The sequence below is a fragment of the Haliotis rubra genome, unplaced genomic scaffold (genome assembly GCF_003918875.1).
Source record: "Haliotis rubra isolate DU_JTF1 unplaced genomic scaffold, ASM391887v1 Scf17, whole genome shotgun sequence".
Classification (NCBI taxonomy): domain Eukaryota; kingdom Metazoa; phylum Mollusca; class Gastropoda; order Lepetellida; family Haliotidae; genus Haliotis; species Haliotis rubra.
Genome location: NW_025765669.1, coordinates 997,007 through 1,017,639, shown reverse-complemented (window position 1 = coordinate 1,017,639; position 20,633 = coordinate 997,007). Strand labels below are relative to the sequence as shown.

General features: G+C 38.7%; 1 protein-coding gene across 1 annotated transcript in view; it reads left to right on the top strand.

The window, feature by feature from the left end:
- Positions 1-35: 35 nt before the first annotated feature.
- Positions 36-20,633, top strand: part of LOC124272450 (protein FAM126B-like) — a 239,042-nt gene continuing 218,444 nt past the window's right edge. The window contains exons 1-3 of the mRNA XM_046707622.1: positions 36-115; positions 1,352-1,438; positions 4,187-4,291. Coding sequence (XP_046563578.1) covers positions 1,397-1,438; positions 4,187-4,291 — 147 coding nt within the window. The 5' untranslated portion in view covers positions 36-115; positions 1,352-1,396. The remainder of the gene's footprint in view (positions 116-1,351; positions 1,439-4,186; positions 4,292-20,633) is intronic.

The following is a 20,633-nucleotide window of genomic DNA, read 5'->3' as shown; positions in this document are numbered from 1 at the left end:
AACCGTACAAGGAAACCGGAAATAAGATAATGCGTCTGCTCTACGGCACAAGGACAGTCGATAGCGGTCAGATAGGTGTATCCGAAACGAAAACAACTGTAAACACAAATATTTGGTACTGGTAATTTATGTCATAATCAGATAGAAAAGAAAGCTTTTCTTGTCATATCCGACAAAAACTGCCTCAATGTTGCATACCTGTGATAATGTCGAGGAATGCTAGTTGATATGCAATCTCTCCAAATACGATTTTGACAGGTGGTGGTTCCAAAATCTTCGAATTATGTTCAATTTATGATCATTTTTAAGTATGGTGAAAAGACACGGTATTTTCCAACTGTAGTGAATGAAAATATATCGAAGCATGCATAATGTAGGTGAGGACAAGTTAGGGACTTACAGAGATGTTCTCAGTCGTGTGTAGCCGGTGGTTTCAATCAATATGACATATTTTCCTTTCAGTTTCATTGTCGTGTTTATTTGCAAAGAAAAACATGTGGCATCTTGAGCAATGCATGGTGCAAATGTTAATTTACTTTTTGGTGTTCATGTTATGTTTATGACATGTTCCCTTATCAGGTAAATGATATTGGAAATAATATGTATTAAGACTGGCTAAAATTATCGATAGTCAGAATATTGTTGATAGGAATTTTTTTGTAATGATTATCAAAATGAAAATTGTATTATCAATAATATTATGCATTAACTTTTGTGACGCCAAAAGGTTTTAAGTTTCTCACACAATTTACAATCGATTCCCCACATGGGCACAATGTGTGAAGCCCATTTCTGGTGGTCCCAGCCGTGATATTGCTGGAATATTGCTAAAAGCGGGGTAAAACTAAACTCACTCACTCACTCACAATTTACAAATTTTTTACTTTACTCATGGTCTGCTTATAAATTATGTTCAGGGTGCTATTTTGTTATTCTAATTTCTGTGCAAAAATATGTCACCGCACACCTGTGCTGTGAAATATATTAATTTCTTTCAGATATTTTTGGCATTTTTGCTCAAAGTTACATTTCTGAAATTTATAAATAATCGATCAATATTTAGTTAACGATTATCGATCTCGATGATGTATGTTGTCAATAGCCAGTATTTATGTTGAATTAATTGTCTCATTGTTTATGATGAAATATGTATTGTAACTGTTGTAAGGAGTATGGGGGTTGAAATTACACTATCAAACACAACCTGGTGATGCAATGGCATTGTTAATTCATTAAGGTGATAGCCCTTCTTATGCTCTTCTTCTTAGAAACACAAAATAGCCATATGTGCACGACCAAACATGAAAAGTAGGTGTCATTATGTGTATTGTATGAAGATTTACCATTTCAGAAAACTGAAGGTTGAAGGTTATGAAGTTTACAGCTCACTAATAGAATGTTGGATAGAGTGGTCAAGGACTGGCTCTCAGAATACAAGGTACCGGTACACTGTTTTTACATATACGATTCTGTACGCTCAGTATGTGTATTATACACAGAATGACAAATACTAAAGTAATCTTAGTCAGGATTTAGCTCAATTAGTTGCTAATGTTGACAGCATCCACACATGCTTTTTCACAGGTTTTCTTGGTACACATATGCACACTTAAAGCCAGTGGCATGAACATTTTATCACTGTCTTTTCGCTACACAGTGTGTCATATTCCAATGAGAAGGTTTCAGTGAACATGCTACAGAATACATGGCTTATGTAGCTGCAAGAATACAAATGCTTCATGTCAAGTGCTTCTTTTCTTTAACCAACCTGTTGTGTCTTCCTCACCATGTGATGTTTCAAAACATAAATCAAATGTTGCAGCTCATGTAATGTGTTCTCAGCTAAACATTGAATGAAGCATTCATAATATCGCTTTTGCGTGTTATGTTTGTGTTGAACTACTGTACAATGCTACTGTAAGACAGTATTAATGTGTCTGTATGACAGCACTGTACAATGCTTCATTGTGACAGTATAAATGTTTCTGTATGACACTACTGTACAATGCTTCAGTGTGACAGTATAAATAATTCTGTATGACGGTACTGTACAATGCTTCAGTGTGACAGTGTTATTGTTTCTGTATGACAGTACTGTACAATGCTTCAGTATGACAGTGTTAATGTTTTGTATGACAGTACTGTACAATGCTTCAGGCCTTAAATTTTTGTTGTTGTGGTTCCGATCACCTGACCGATCCTTGAATTCTGGTGCTGACCCTATTCTTTTTAAGCAAAATTAATAAAGTAAGCATTCAGATACCATTGTTTTTTCCTGGCACCGACAGACATTGGTCATTCTGATAGAGAAAGTCACTATGATGGCTGAAATCTTGATTGAGTAAACACATTACACATTGATAAATGTATTATTAGTTTGTACTTTACTTCTAAAAAAAATATGTAAAAAAAAAATCGGAACCACAGCATTGTTTTTATTTGGCATCAGTATGACAGTACTAATGCTTCTGTATGACAGTACTAATGCTTCTGTATGACAGTAATTATGCTTCTGTGTGACAATAATAATACTTCTGTATGACAGTTATAATGCTTCTGTATGACAGTACTGCATAATGCTTCTGTACAACAGTAATAATGCTTCTGTACAACAGTAATACTGCTTCTGTATGACAGTAATAATACTTCTGTGTGACACCACTGTATAATACTTCCGTATGATGGTAATAATGCTCTAATGACTATTACATCTGTATGACAGTAATAATGCTTCTGTATGACAGTACTGCTGTAATAATGCTTCTGTACAACAGTAATAATGCTTCTGTATGACAGTTATAATGGTTTTGTGTGACACCACTGTATAATACTTCTGTGACAGTAATAATGCTTTTGTATGACAGTAATAATTCTTCTGTATGACAGTAATAATACTTCTGTATGACACCACTGTATAATACTTCTGTATGTTGGTAATAATGCTTCTGTATGACAGTAATAATTCTTCTGTATGACAGTAATAATACTTCTGTATGACAGTTATAATGCTTCTGTATGACAGTACTACATAATGCTTCTGTATGATAGTAATACTGCTTCTGTATGACAGTTATAATGCTTCTGTGTGACACCACTGTATAATACTTCCGTATGATGGTAATAATTCTTCTGTATGACAGTAAGACTGCTTTTGAATGACAGTACTGTATAATACTTCTGTATGACAGTAATAATGCTTCTGTATGACTGTAATAATACTTCTGTATTACTGTAATAATGCTTCTGTATGACACAACTGTATAATACTTCTGTATGACTAATACTTCTGTATGACACCACTGTATAATACTTCTGTATAATGGTAATAATGCTTCTGTATGACAGTAATATTGCTTTTGAATGACACCACTGTATAATACTTCTGTATAATGGTAATAATACTTCTGTATTACTGTAATAATGCTTCTGTATGACACAACTGTATAATACTTCTGTATGACTAATACTTCTGTATGACACCACTGTATAATACTTCTGTATGACAGTACTGTATGATACTGAGTTCTGTATGACAGTAATAATGCTTCTGTATGACAGTAATAATACTTCTGTGACAACTGTATAATTCTTCTGTATGACAGTATCAATGCTTCTGTATGACAGTAATAATGCTTTTGTATGACAGTAATCATGCTTCTGTATGACAGTAATAATGCTTCTGTATGACTAATAATGCTTCTGAATGACAGTACTGTATAATACTTCTGTATGACAGTTATAATGCTTCTGTGTGACACTACTGTATAATACTTCTGTATGACACCACTGTATAATACTTCTGTATGACAGTTATAATGCTTCTGTGTGACACTACTGTATAATGCTTCTGTATGACAATAATAATAATTCTGTATGACAGTAATAATACTTCTATATGAGTACTAATGCTTCTTTATTACAGTAATAATGCTTCTGTATGACAGTAATAATACTTCTGTATGACAGTAATACTACTTCTGAATGACTACTAATGCTTCTTTATTACAGTAATAATGCTTCTGTATGACAGTAATAATGCTTCTGTATGACAGTAATACTACTTCTGAATGACTACTAATGCTTCTTTATTAAGTACTAATGCTTCTGTATGACAGTACTGTATAATACTTCTGGAAGATTTTTCTGTATCATCTCAAATTGACAAGCTGTATTGACAATATTTCAGGGTCTGTCGAGAGAGGAAGTCCGTAGTTTTGCATCGACCATTAGACAGAATGAGGAGTTGGTGCAGAGCCTGTATAAGCTGTTTGAGAGCAAGCCATCTGTAGAGGTGAGACACTCAGGTGTTTGGGAAACACTCCTCATCTATATTTTTTTTGCCACCATATTTGTTGTTCCCAGCTAAAGCATTGCTGAAGTATAACTAAAACTGATGCAAAACCATATTCACTCACACATTTATACCAGATAGTCTGAGGTTAACATGCAACCATATTTCAAGAGGGTTTTGATTGAATGTTTAATGAACAGTTCTTAATTCATATTGTAAATCTAGTCCCACTCGCAGTCAGCTTTCAAATATGTATTTGCGACGTCTGGTGTTTAAACATGCTGACTTGCTTGATGCATGTCACCCTATCCCAGTAGGTCGATGCTCATGACGTCAGCCAGTGGATTGTCTGGTCCAGACCACCATCACATAGCTAAAATATTGCTATTATTTTGAGACAACCATCATATCGCTGAGATATTGCTGAATGTGAATGATTTTACAATACAGATCAAAGAGTGAGTGAGTTTAATTTTACGCCGCTTTTAGCAATATTCCAGCAATATCACGGCGGGGGACACCAGAAATGGGTTTCACACATTGTACCCATGTGGGGAATCGAACCCAGGTTCTCGACGAGCGAATGCTTAACCACTAGGCTACCCCACCACCCCTCAAAGAAACAATAGTGGATCAGTTATAATACTGATAAATTAGAAATAGATAGACAACTCATCTGAACATTTGGAACCCCCAGTTATATCAAAAATCAGTCTGGTGTGGTTAAATCTATAGGTAACTAAGCTCTACATTCAAAACACAGTGTGTCTATTGACATTTACTGCGACAAACGCACACTACTTGCTGGTATTAGTGAAGATATTGAGCGGAGTGGCATTAGTTGAGACTACTGTGTTTGAGGGTTTTGTAGATCTGTTGTATGTTGTTTTCTACTTAAGTGTACTTCACTGTAGTATATTGAGGGTGGCCCAGGTGTCTAAAGGACTGCAATTTGCTGTGTAGAGTTCTGTCCCTTGAGAACATCAGAAACATGTGGTTGTGGGTTGAATATTGGTTTGCCCTGATATTGTTTCCAGGTTTGTTTGCTCCATATGTATTCGTATAGGAGGCCCCATTTGTCTAAGGTGCTGCAATTTGCTGTGTAGAGTTGCATCCCTTGAAAACATCAGAAACATGTGGTTGTGGGTTTGAATATTGGTTTGGCCTGATAATGTTTCCAGGTTTGTTAGCTTTGTTTTTGTGTGATTAACCAAAGTATTAAGCATCTAAAACCAGATTCACTTTTGGCTTTCCTTCCACTTTGATCCAGTATGATTTGAATGATGTCTGAAGTGGTGTTAAACCAAACTCACTTCTTGTATATATTACAGGCGCTGAAAGTATTACAACTTCGTGTTTATGGCACAAAATCACAGACCCTATGAGACCGTCCAACATGACTTTATTCAACAAATGTTGTCACAGGAATAGGCTACTGCACATGTCCACAATAGTTCTGCAGTTAGTTACATTCAGCTAGTGTTATACACCTACTTCACTAGAGAAAGCAAAAGGGTGACCCTAAACAAATTGTATCAAGCCTTGTAAGGTTCAGTCAATACAACACCACGTGTCACTTTTATCAGTGGTACACCACTCATTGTTACACAAGATGAAGTACAGTTGGATTCTGTTGGATAATAGAAAGTGCCCGAGTCCAAGCACTCTTATTTTCATGAAAACTTGAAATGCGCTCTCTTAGCCAAGTTCTTAAGTAAGTTTAAATCAGCATTTTGTTACCAATGATTTTACATGTCATTGTTTGGAATGCATACCAACAAGGACTGTGTACTTTGCTGAAAATATCAGATTCTTTGATGATAAGGCTGTGAAATCTCAGGTTTCAGTCCGAGGTGGTTATTATGATCTGAGGACTGATTACTAACTATCAAACTAAGAGCAGAAATGAATATTTTACCTGTCAGAGCTATATGCCTGTTTTTAAAGTTGGGAGTAGAAATTGAATGAAGCAGTGATGACGTAAAATGCTAAAGTAGTGTCAGAAGGGTGAGCTTGGATTAGTGAAGGTCTACATACTGAGTTCTCTCCCCTTGCTCACATATTTCCCATGTCTTGAACATGTTTGTTGGCCAAGGCACATACTTGAATAGTGAGAATAGGAAAGTTAAGATTCAGGTTTGAAAGACGTTGGCTTATTGAGAATGATATATACTACTCAAAACAAGTACAGGAACATTATGAGAATCATGAGAATTACTAACAGCCTTTAATAGTATGAAAGAATCATATAGTCCTTATTTTATATATTTGTGTTGTACTTTACTAATTGTATTTATGGGTCAGGTTGTCTGTTGCTGATCATAGTTGTCTATGGTGCTGTACAGAGTTGTCTCCCTTAGAATTGTCAGAGTCTGCTTGTTTTGGATTTGAATTAATGATTAGTCAATATTACAATTCCTAGTCTGTCAGTTTCTTACCATGTTCTTAGTAAGTGTCTTGGCAGTGGGTTAGCCTTGTGGTTAAAGCGTTTGCTGGTCACATGGAAGACTCAGGTTCTGTTCCCCACACACTGGGTGATATTGCTTGATATTGCTAGAATGTCGATAAAAGCGGCATAAAATAAAACTCACTCACTCACTCATGAAGTGTCTACAACCTGCATTCCAGTGGGCTGTCCTCCCACAGAAAGGGGCTTTGGGGTAGCCTAAAGGTTAAAGCGTTTGCTCGTCACGCTGAAGACCCGTGTTCGATTCCCCACATGGGTACAATGTATGAAGCCCATTTCTGATGTTCCCGCCATGATATTGCTGGAATATTGCTAAAAGCGGTGTAATACCAAACTCGCTCATTCACTCCCACAGTAAACTGACATTTTGTGATATAACTGTTCAAAGCCATGTTACACAGAATTATCCGGACAGATGACTATGAGAATGATTCCGACCTGTCAGTCAAAAAGAAAACATGAAAGACAGCTGGTACATGTTCATGTAGACGAACGTACTTGCACTGCGTGACATGGGATTACTTTAGCATCAAAGGCGTACACGTGTTACTGCTAAGCTAGGATCAGTCTTGGGAGCATCTATCAGGTGTCAATTACAGTGTTAATTGGGCATACACTTTGGTAATTGATCTGCTTTATGGCTAACGCACTGGTGCATGCAAGATGTGCTCATCTTTCAACTGAGAAATCTGGATTAGGAAGCAATGTTTCTGTGCATACCAGAAATAGAATGCCCTCTTGACTTCCAGATTATGTCTGGACTGTAAAGAAAAAAGGGGGGGATAGCAATCTTTAAAATTTGTATTTTTTTATGTGGGATAAAATTCTTAAAGACTTATGCTTGGGTGTTCTTGTGGTGGATAACAATGTTGACAATTCTTATCTTTGAGTGTTCCTATGTAGGATAATAATCTTAAAAAGATTTATGCTTTTGTGTTTTCTTTTTATTGTGTCAGCAGACAATCTTAAAAAAAACTTTTGGCTTGAGTGGTCTTGTGTTGCATAAGAATCTTTAAAATACTTATACTTGAGTGTTTTTGTGCTAGATGACAATTTAAAATACTTATGCTTGAATGTTTTGTGTCATAATAACAATCTATTGTTCCTAATTTGGATAACACCCTCAAAACACTTTATTTTTTGCATTCTTATCAGTACCCATTCTCTCACTCACTCACTCACTCAGTAGTTGCTGAGAGCCTGGTGACTATGGGAGGCAACTCTTCCCATGGCGTAATGGAGGTCATGATTACATATTGTTAAAAAACAGCTGAGAGTTGGAGAGAGAGGTCCTTTCTCTTAATACTGGCAGAATATCTGCAGATTTGAACACACAAGATCTGGTAGTGTCAGGACTTGGTTGAGATATTGTTTGTTCATTTATTATTAACAATGGGTTTGTTCCCAGTTATCATGCTGTGCAGAGCTGTCTTCCATATAAGAATTTGCTATCCACATACAAAAACTATGTGGCAACCACGTATAAAGAAAATATACTCACTCTCAAAAATTGATAAATCATCAGTTGTAATGTTCTGTTTTGTTTCTTCATTTAAAATTTCCTGTTATTAAAAAGTAATGTAAATGGTGAATTCAGGAAAGAACTTAATAATGACACATTGTTTGATATAAATTTGGATGTATTCACTGGAGATTTACAGTACATGAAATCCTGCATCTAAACACACACAAATTGAAAGGGGATACACAGAACCAAGGGGTGCAAAAAATATTTATGTATGTTAGGCTATCCATATTTGTTTATGTGTTTCTCGGCTCCATCCCAGGGCTCCAGATAAGGGCCGTATCTGCGTATGTACGGATAAATGATATGCACGATACGGTAGGAAACAATTTATGAAATGTAGCAGATACGCACCACAGCAATGGGGTACGGTCTTAGAATCATTTACAGACGTATTTATCTGAAAAAAGTATTATTTTAGTGTTTTTTTACCTGTTTACACAAGAGTAGCAATGTTGTGGTGCATATATGAAACGAAACACAAGATTACTGATACGCCATTAAATTCCATTCAGTACTCTAAATGTACTCTTAAGATTTTCAAGTACTCCTATATTGAAAAAATAAGCAGTACATACTCCTGATGTTGAAAAATGATCTGGAGCCCTGCATCCTCAACCAGAAAAAAATATGTAAAATATGAAAATAATAAAAACTGTTTGTCAGTATATGTGTTACTTGTTATGTGACATTTTAAAATGTTGATCATTTGCTAATGGTTTTGAAATTTATTTATGATGTGAATTCGCAAGAATAAGAGAGCTATTTTTACCCCAGCGGCGTATAACTTCCCTCAGCGGCAAGGAAAATTGAGATAGGAAAACATTATTGTTATTTCATGCCGAAATGAAAATTCAGGTCAGCCCTACAGAAAAAAAAAATTTGAATAGCCTAATGGAATGAATAGCAACAGAAATTGGCACTAGTCCTGTAGTGCTTACCAAGATGCCCTATAAGTTTGGTATCATAAGGATCAGTAGAAATTTGCTATTTGGATTGTTTTTCTATTTTTAGTCACCTGAGGACTAGTTGACTAACAATGTTAGTTTCCATCGCTGTGAATGCTGCTTTTTCATAATTTGGTTCCCCTTACAATTAAAAATCTGTATCAGAACATAAATTTGCACTCACAGTCGAAAGCTTTATGATACACAACATTAAAGGTGTTCGATGAAGCGAGTTATAGTTTATCTTCATTTGCAGTTTTGTCAAATACTGAGAATGAGAATAAATTAAGCTGTATCATTTTAATAGATATTGTAGCATTCAAATTTTACATTTGGGCCCTTAATTTAGAACTAGTATAGGGACCTACACCTACAGTTATATTTGGAATATACCCCATATAGACAACCCAGGGAAACCCATGGCTTGTGTTTGTATATATATTATTAAAGATTAAACGTCACCGACCATACAGATTACTGTAATCAGCTTTTGATTTATGAACTCAAAAGTATATCACTTGTGGCCAGTTATGGGCGTAACACTTCTTGTTGACCAAAGTGAGTTTGATGTGTCAGCAAATAAGAGGAATATCCCTATCAAAATTTGTGCAGTCTTATAAAGCAGGAACCGTGTAAACATGATGAATAGAGTTTTAAACTGATTGACCCTAATTTTGAGTTAAATACCCCATTTAATCATGACAACCAACCCGGTGACTTCAACCAGAATGTTATGTTTTGTTTTTTTGCTCGATTGGATGAGGAAATTACTTTCTTTGAAAACCCCATGGAGCAAAGGTAAATGCTGTTTTCTAATCTAAGGTTCTACTTGTTTCATAAATGTCGATTGAATGAAACATTTGATCAATACATTTAGTGTGGCGTGACTCACAGCCAAATCATGCATTTAATCGATTTACGTAAGTTATCGCCCGAGTTGAAGGGGTTATTTGGTGCGAGGAACATACTTCTAAACTGTGCCACTGTCAGCTTGGGTTTAATATGGTTTGTGTGATGTAATGTGTAATATGATTATGTACTGGAGTAACAGATGGGGCACCTTGCTTTCACAGACATGCTGTGAGCATGATACCTGTCTCCAAACTCATAGACTTGTGCTGTTTATGAAATAAACACCATTCTTAAATACCTTAGGATAAGTTGATCTTTGTAATAATTTTACAGAAATAATTAAAAGTGAAACATTGTTTGGTAGTATTAGTAAGTATGGCAGTATTGGTGTAGGAATGTTTTGGCATAGTCACCAAAGAGTTACCTCCCTTGCATTAAGAATTAAGAGCCCTGTTCTGTATATGCTATGACAGGGTTCAACTTAGGATATGTTTGTAGGTTTAAGTAGGACTAGAAACAGTTTGTGGGCATACTTTTGCCATTAGATACATGACAACTCTGCAGCAAATAAGTTGTGGGTGAGCAAAAATGCAAGTTAATTTCTAAGCTTCTGTGAAATTTCTCAGATTGAATGTATTTAATGGTTGAAACTGATGTCCTCATCACAGTCAACAGCGGATACAATAAAACCATGTTAGTTCCTTGCCATGTCAATCTGGAAGCATCCTCGTCATTGTGATGGGGCTGTTGGGTAGCTGAGTGGGCAAAGTGTTCATCATCCTGAAGTACTGGGTTTGATTTCCCTCCTGGGTACAATGTGTGAAGTCTATTTCTGTTGTCCTCCAGGATATTGCTGGAATACTGCTGAAAAAACCCAGTGAGAAACCATGCTCACACATTCAATATAAAGTGATATTACTCCATTGCATTTATTCGTTAACAAGGCTCAATCTTTATAACTCAGAGTTATGTCCCTTATGTGCCAGGATCTGCTGGTTGTCAAATTGAATCAAATGTGCTTGTTTGTTCATCACAATTTTGAAATGGCTATCACTTGAGACACATATATTTACTCCACTATGCTAAAGGTGTACTGACTTCCATGGTTCGATGGGCGGTGGGGTAGCCTAGTGGTTAAAGCGTTGGCTCGTCACGCCGAACACCCGGGTTCGAATCCCCACATGGGTACAATGTGTGAAGCCTATTTCTGGTGTCCCCCGCCGTGATGTTGCTGGAATATTGCTAAAAGCGGCGTAAAACCAAACTCAGTCAGTCAGTCAGTCCATGGTTCGATGGATAGTGTGTCTGCCCAGAAAATCGGAGGTTGGTGGTTGAATCCCATGTGGGCATTTGTGGTGTCTCCTGTTGTGATAGGGATGGAAAACTAAAATCACTCACTCACTATGACTCAAAGTTTGCATAAGACACAACTTTATTTCAAACATAGTATCAATCGCTGCACTTGTAACCCTGAGCTGATATAGTATGTACTTAGGAACCCCTCACCATTGCCTCATCCCGGCAGTTTCTCTACATCACTCACACAATGGTAATTAATTACATAGTAAATCATCTCAGCTGCTGCTGCTGCTGCTGCTTCTGTAATAGGCTTATGTTCTGTAATGGTCTGAATGATCGGATTGGGAAAATGATAGCACATAGCTATGTAAGAGGCTTGCATTAGTGCCAATTGCTGGGGAAATGGGGACTTGAACATTATCTTGCCATGTTGGAATTCTCCGACTGTTATGACAGTCTGATACTTGTGTGTCACTTGTCATGCTAATACGATTTGATTAAAGATGGGTGTCTTTCTTGTTTCTGAATCACTGTGGGACGTTGGTTTTCTTCTGTGCGTTAGTTAGTTATAATTCTAATGTTAAAGCTATTGGGGTCCTGGGATTCAATCACTGTGTGGAACCTTGGACACCCATGGACCTCCTTGCTGTCATATTGTCCATAGAATACCTTTCAAAAAGACATTGTTAATATTTGTCTTAGACTCTGTGTGTGTGTGTGTGTGTGTGTGTGTGTGTGTCCCCTGTGTCTGTGTGTATCTGTGTATACCTGTGTGTATCTGTCCTGTGTCTGTGTCCCTGTCTGTGTGTGACCCTGTCTCTGTGTGTCTGTCCCTGTCTGTGTGTGTGCCCCCTGTGTCTGTGTGTGTGTCCCTGTGTCTTTGTGTGTGTCCCTGTGTCTGTGTGTGTGACCCTGTCTCTCTGTGTGTGTCTGTCTCTGTGTGTACCCATGTGCCTGTGTGTGTCCCCATGTGTCTGTCTGTGTCTGTGTGTGTCCCCCTGTCTCTGTGTGTGTGTGCCTCATGTGTCTGTGTGTGTCCCTGTCTGTGTGTGTGCCCATGTGTCTGTGTGTTCCTGTGTCTGTGTGTGCCCCTGTCTGTCTGTGTCCCTGTCTCTGTGTGTGCCCCTCTCTCTGTGTCTGTGTGTGTACCTGTCTTTGTGTGTGCCCATGTGTCTGTGTGTGTCCCCTGTGTCTGTCTGTGTCCCTGTCTGTGGGTGTGCCCCTGTTTCTGTGTGTGTGCCCCTGTGTTTATGTGTGTGTGTCCCTGTCAGTGTGTGTTTGTGTTTCTGTGTGTGTCTTTGTGTGTGTCTTTGTGTGTTGATCTGTCCTGTGTCTGTGTGTGACCCTGTCTGTGTGTCTCTGTGTGTTTCTGTCTGTGTGTGACCCTGTCTCTGTGTGTCTGTGTGTTCCAGTGTCTGTCTGTGTCCCTGTCTGTGTGTGTGCCCGTCTGTGTGTGTGTGTGTGTGTCCCTGTGTCTCTGTGTGTGTGTACCTGTCTTTGTGTGTGCCCATGTGTCTGTGTGTGTCCCCTGTGTCTGTGTGTGCCCCTGTCTGTCTGTTTCCCTGTCTGTGGGTGTGCCCCTGTCTCTGTGTGTGCCCCTGTGTTTATGTGTGTGTGTGTGTGTGTCCCTGTGTCAGTGTGTCTTTGTGTTTCTGTGTATGTCCCTGTGTGTCTTTGTGTGTTGATCTGTCCTGTGTCTGTGTGTGACCCTGTCTCTGTGTGTCCCTGTGTGTGTGTGTCTCTCTGTGTGTGTCCCTGTTTTTGTGTGTGTCCATGTGTGTGTGTGTGTGTCCATGTGTCTGTGTGTGTTCCTGTGTGTGCCCCCCTGTCTGCCTCTCTCTCTGTGTGTGTGTGTCTGTGTGTGTACCTGTCTTTGTGTGTGCCCATGTGTCTGTGTGTGTCCCCTGTGTCTGGGTGTGCCCCTGTCTCTGTGTGTGTGCCCGTGTGTTTACGTCTGTGCGTGTCCCTCTGTCAGTGTGTCTTTGTTTCTGTGGGTGTCCCTGTGTGTCTTTGTGTGTTGATGTGTGTTTGTCCCTGTCTGTGTGTGACCCAGTGTCTGTGTGAGTCACAGTGTGTGTGATGGTGTGTGTGTGTCACTCTGTGTGTGTGTGTCATCTGTGTTCCTCTCTCTGTGTCCCTCCCTCTGTGTCTCTCTCTCTGTCCGTGTACCTATGTCTGTCTGTGTGTCACTGTGTGTGTCCCTATGTCACTGTGTGTTCAAGACTTCCCTGCATTGGAAGCCTGTATCAATGACCTTTGTGGGTGTACTTGAGTTACAGCTATCTGTAGAGCTCCCTGTTGACACAAGTGACATGCGTATTTCAGTGGATTGATGCCGTGTGTCCCTGGAGACGGCCCAAACACAGACTGGGAATATCATTAGACAAAATAATTTAACTCTGAAACATGTTCCTAACTTCAGACAAATGTCAAACAATCAACCTGTAGAAGCCTAGAATCTAGTCTGACTTGCCTGTTGTCAGTCACTGCTTATATGTACACATTGTCATATCATGACATCTCTTTGTGTGAGTGAGTGAGTGCATATCATGGTCATGGTCCATGCATTTGGATCTGTGGTCTGCCTCTCTGAATTTATGTGTTGGTCATCTCCAAAGCAGTACTTAATTATCATTCCTCCAAAAATGTAAAAATAAATGCATTATGAGTAAATATTTACTTATTTGATTATGTAACAGTAAGGAAAAATCTGTGCTATATTGTACAATTATTCTAACAGGAAAAGTGCGCCTATTTTTCCCCGTCTTTTGAATCCCCTCTGTTTCTATATTAATGGCTCTTACCACCCATACAACACCTGGTTCATTAAGATTATGACACGATAACATTCACATGATAACATTCACGATAACATTCACATTGTGAATCTTTTTTGCAGTTATTTTCATCCCTGATGATATGGGTCATTGTTCATAATATCAATCACTGGATTATCTGGTGGAGAATCCAATTTTTACAGACCACAGACATACAGGTGGAATACTGCTGTTTGTAGTCTAACAAACAAAACAAGGAAACATGAGGTCGGAGTGTGCTACCCTGTGGCTGTTTCCAGTATCCGCCTGGAGAGCGGAAGGTCGCGGGTCCGACCCCCGACCGCGTCATACCAAAAGACTTTAAAATATGGTACTTGTTGGTCCCTGCCTGGCGCTCGGCATTAATGGGTACAACAAGGACTGGTCGGCTCGGAGTCAGTATAATGTGTCTGAGTGGGATATTCATGCTTCACTGCGGCATGGTATCTCAGTGGGCTAGCACTATAAAACCAGCTTCAGTCTGCGCTAGTACAAGCAGCCGCACATACACATACACACGCATGCACGTCGTCATATGAGTGAAATATTCTCAAGCACGACGTTAAACCCAATTTCACCTCACCTCACCTGTTTCCAGTAAATGTTTTGTAGTGTTGATGGGGTAAGAGTTGCCCCGCTATGTAAAGCGCCACGATTCGATGTGTACAGTTGTGTTCAGTGTCTTATTTACTTTTCAGATGAAGTGGGCCCTGGGCCCATGGTTACTTAAACTAGTGGGACATTTGCCATTGTAGGTGGATCATCAGAAAAAAACAAGGGAGACAATTCATTCACTCTGCAATTTTAATGAATTTGTCATTCAAATAGCTGTTCAGTTGCATCAATTAAAGTGTTAATATAAACACTGTTGATTTGGCCATAAAAGTTATTATCTTCTAACTCTGTCTGTTTTAATTTTGAGTTAGTAAAAACAGAAAACAGTTACAGTCACTTTGTGAATACTTAGCACTAGGTAAGTTTATGGTTGGCACTATCAGCGTGTCTCTTGAGCGTGGAAGTACAGAAATTATCAGTTCCATCAGTGAAAACATTATGTTTTCCATTTTTCAGACAAAGTGCACAAGTCATTTTGTTGTTACAGTCATTATACAGAACCCACGGATACAAACCTTGTCATTTCGTTTGGAACGAACGCGTCGATGTTTTGCTCTCAGTTTCAACATCGGTCGGCGTGTCATTGGCTATTGATGCTTCCGTTTCAATTACTGAATTAGAACTGTCGTCACCTGACTTCGCAACGGTTTCAGCATTTTCTCTATCAGTTTTTGTTTCCTTTTTTTGTCTTGACAACAGCAGACGACTTTTCACCCGACATTTTGTTTCGATAACTGCACACTGTCTTTTCAACTTCAGTCAAAATATATATACACTAGTAGGGGGCGTAACTCTTAATTTATAACGAAACAGCATGACTTGAATAAGCTACGTATTATAAGCTTTGATTTAGGCACCGCATTAGACGCGGGAAAGCGTGTACTGCACTGCGGGGATTACGAATGCCAATTGATCGCTGGAAATTGTGAAAATAAGTTGTAAATATTAAAGAGTTTGGAAAGGTGTGTTTTTCCATGATTGATACGAGTCAAATATTTTTATAGTGCGCCAATCAGACCCACCAGGTTAGGAATAGTGCGTTATTTTTAACTATCATGCTCCAATGGCGCAAGGGCACGGTCTAAATTAGACTCTGTGTGTTCCTTGGACACACCAGAGATCACTGGGTTTGAATATTGGTTGGAACTAATTATGTTTCATGCTGTGTCACCTGCACTGGTGGGTTTCACCAAGTGCTTTACATCTGTGATCTGCATCACTTTGGGCTTTCCCCCAATATCATGCCGAGATGTTATGATATACATGGAATACTGTTAAATGGGTGTTAGACCCAGCTCATTCACTCACTTGATAACTCACTCACTCACTCACTCACCCACTTACCCAATAATCACTCTCACTCACCCAACCACCCAATAATCACTCTCACTCGATCACTCACTCACTCACTCGATCACCCACCCAATAATCACTCTCACTCACTCACTCGATCACCCACCTAATAATCACTCACTCACTCACTCACTCGATCACTCACCCACTCACTCACCCACCACCCACAAACCCACTCACTCACTCACAAACAACACTGTTCTTGAGTCCAAGCGAAATCTTTTTTTCCCTCATATATAATAATGAGAAGAACTAAAAATAATGTTTTTAAACTTCACAATTCTGCTTCCCTTTCGCCTTTCCAATTATTAACTACACAGCAAGGCATTGCAATGGTTGATTCACTATCTGCAAGCAGATTGTCCCAAATCTCCTCAACCTGAAAATGTCCTGTGGTATCATTATCAGTAAGTTATAATCTGAACATGTGGGATGTTATTAACTAAACCCCCAAGACCAAAATACGTTATACTGGACCCAGTCTTTGAGCAGTGCCTCGTGGACACTGATTGGTGAAACTACAAGGGATGATATCATGTTATTTGTAGGGAGGAGAGTAAAATATGTGTTTCTAATCCAAGCCACTGAAAAAAATAATCGAAGTTGGTCCTTTATAAATTATAAGTGGTAGTTTGCTGTATATAAAAAAAAGCCATTTTCAAATGAAGGTAAAGACTATCATACCAGAAAAGCATGATAAATTTAAGCCAGTGGCATAAAAAATGATTTTTGACTGGTTGAATAAAAACGCATTTAGAAGTGGGGAATGTCCTAGGGAAAGGTTTTAATCACCCAAGTTGCTGATTCAGAACTTGAGTACAGTAAAACCCCAATTTACTATGAATTTGGAAATAACTTAATTCTGATTATCAGTCAGAGGTTTCAAACCACAGTAACTACCTTGAATTGATATAGCTAACGACAACATCACTGCTGAAGCTAATGTTAAAGGAAAAAACTTCTTTCTAAATCACTCAGCCTTGAAATAATGGTGTGTTCGGTTATTGGTTCAAAGTTTTGGTAATGAGGATATTCAAATTATGTAGGGCAATAGGGGTTCAAAAAAGAGTGGAAATTAACTGAGAGAGTGCATTTAAAATGTTGGGTACAACAGTGAGCTTGAAATTTGGTTCCTGTTTGTATCCGACTGTAATGTCATGTCCTTTGTGTCACAATGTGTTGTCAGAATAATGACTTGCCAGGGTTCGAAATACCCCATATATTAGCGTGCCATTGCACGGTAAATATTGAAATGGCACGGATAAAAAATGTTTTCGGTGCCCTTATGACACTCCTAATTTTTTAGATAAACAAATCACATTCAGTCAATTAATCCCCAAAACATTTATTTTCTTCCAAATTGAATAATGTCATACATATTTGAATGCTCATAAACCCATTTCTTTATTTAACAATAAATTTCAAATGATCATCGTCATTGTCATTATTCTAAAAACATATGGGCATACTCGATTTCTGAAAGGCACACCTAAAATATTTGTCTGGTGTCCTAAGGCACACTTAGAAAAAAAAGTATTTCTATCCCTGCTTGCAGTGTAGTACTGAACCTTTCATTTCCTTAAAGGGTGTTATAGGAGATTAAGGCTATGATGAGGCCATGATATGATACATATCACCATGATATTGGTATAATATGATTATATCCCAATACAATATTTCCTATCTACCGTTTGGGTAAATCACAATCCAGGTTTTTATACCTGATACAGCAACAATGGGAAATTGTAGGGGAGAAACGTGTCAGCTTGGGGGATTCTGTTATTTATAGCCAACCAGGAAACGCAACACGCACAGCAATGTAAAATATTGGGTTATGACAAGACTTTCTTACTTTAAAGCGTTGGCTCGTCACGCTGAAGACCCAGTTTCGATTACCCACATGGGTACAATGTGTGAAGCCATGTCTGGTGTCCCCCGCTGTGATATTGCTGGAATATTGCTAAAAGCGGCATAAAACCATACTGACTCACTCACTATTAACATTTCAGATTCTAATGATGAGAGAACTCAAATACATGTTTTTTAATTTCACAATTCTGATTCCCTTTATTTATTTATTTTTGTAGATCTACCTTGTATTAAGATTTAATCTGTTACTGTTTTAAACACACATACGAAATTATTAACAACAAACCATCGCATACATTAAAATACTATATTAGATGCAACATTAGATGCAACTTCATCGATTGTTCAAGTCCAGGGTCCTGTTCCCCGAAACAATCTCAGCTCTGAGACAACCGTCGCGCAAAGCCTTTCTACAGACTTTTTTTTTTTTTTTATAATTGATAATTTTTATTTCCTGCTTCCCCTGTTACAGGAAAGGCCATAGAGCCTCTGATTCCCTTGATAACCTACACAGCAAAGCATTGCAATGGTTGATTCATTTACTTATGAACAACCATTTTCACTGTTAGGTATATGTCAATTCTGTGGCAGATAACTTCTGTGAATGATAAAAAACATTATTTTAAACTCAGCTGATGTGGAGAGAATGATTATCATGTTTGAAGTTTGTGTTATATATAATTACATAGATCCTCAGTAACACTAGTTTTGTTGCTATGGTAATAACAGAATCGTAATTAGTGACCTAATTTTAGAAGCATACGTGAAATATTCCCGAGGATTTCAACTTGCCTTGGTTTCACTGTATGTAAAGAACCAACTTATTTATTGCATTTAAACATTTTATGTTCTGATGACAAAGAATTTATTAAATATTTTCACAATTTAGGTAACCCTCTCCCAAAACCTCACCATGATCACCTTTATGTGGTATATGAACAGTGTTGTAGCCATGTGGTTGGTTTGCTCGCCACAAATAGTTTGTCATTTGAATTCCGTGTGATGAAAAGTACGTAGACCATTTGGGACCTTCTCATTATGTTTGTGGAAGAGTTATTTCTAAAGAGGCACAATATCTACTCACGTCATATGCTCATAGAGGAGAGTTTCAATAACACAGTTCCCCCCCGAGGAGGATTGATTCCCGTCTTTTCTGAAGAGTTAAAGTTTAAAGACATTCCAGTTAGGCAGACATGATAATATCCACTTTAAGACGTTGCATGCATAGTAAATATGGAATCATGGCTGGGTCAGCTGTTCCTTCCCAGCCTGTTCAGGCGCTGCTATGGCCCAAAATAGGTGTTAAATCAGAACTGATGTGATAATGAAAATTTCTAGTCACATTGGTGGGCATGAGGTATTGATTTTTGATGCTGTTTTCATTGTAGTCCTTTTGTTCATAACGCAACAGAAGGTGTGTGTTAGCTCTGTAGAGAATGATAATGGAGTATTGGGTAATACCTCACCTCACCTCACCTCCCTCACTCACCCACCCAATCACCCACCCACTCACTCACTCACCCACCCACCCACTCCACTCACTCACTCACTCACTCACCCAATCACCCACCCACTCACTCACACACTCACTCACCCAATCACCCACCCACTCACTCACTCACTCACCCAATCACCCATCCACTCACTCACTCACTCCTTCACTCACTCTCTCACTGCACTCACACCTTCCATAAAGCAAATGTTGAATGCCCAACTTTTCATGACAAAAAGGAATATGGAGTAGAAACAGAATCTTGTTCTTAACCAGTTTCAGGAAGTCAGGAACTGTCATTTGTTTGACAAAATCCAGCACGAATGTGACCACACCCTGATAGAACTGTAGCACAACACTTCACACAATATGTACCTTGATATGATATGGGAAAACAAAACATGGCACGTAGATGAGTACTGTGCTGACATCCCTGATGGTGTAGATCATGGTCTGGGTGTAGGCTGGGTGTAGGCTGGGTGTGTGGGTGTAGGCTGGGTGTGTGGGTGTAGGCTGGGTGTGTGGGTGTAGGCTGGGTTGGGGGGTTGTGCAGCTTAATAAACTTTAGTTTGTTGTTTTACGCTGCACTCAGCAATATTCCAGCTATGTGACGGCAGTCTGTAAATAATCGAGTCTGGACCAGACAATCCTGTGATCAACAGCATGAGCATTGTTTAATAAACTAATTACTGGAGACAGTGTTATTTATATAAAGTTTCACATGGATAACATAAACATTCAGATCACAGACAACATTGGTTACAAGGTTACTCCACTGATCAAGGCTGATGCGACAATCATCAATGATAACATCAAATGATCCAACCAGATAAACCAGTGACTGACTGCATGAGCATAGATCCAAGTCATTAGGATACAGTGGGGTAGCCTGGTGGCTAAAGCGTTCACTCGTCACGCCACAGACCTGGGTTCGATTCCCCACATGGGTAGAATGTGTGAAGCCTATTTCTGGTGTCCCCTGCTGGAATATTGCTAAAAGCGGCGTAAAACCATACTTACTCATTAGGATACAATCATCGAGAATAAATCAATACCTGATGCCAGCTGAGGGTGATGAGGATCTATACTTCCCCGTAATTCCAATGG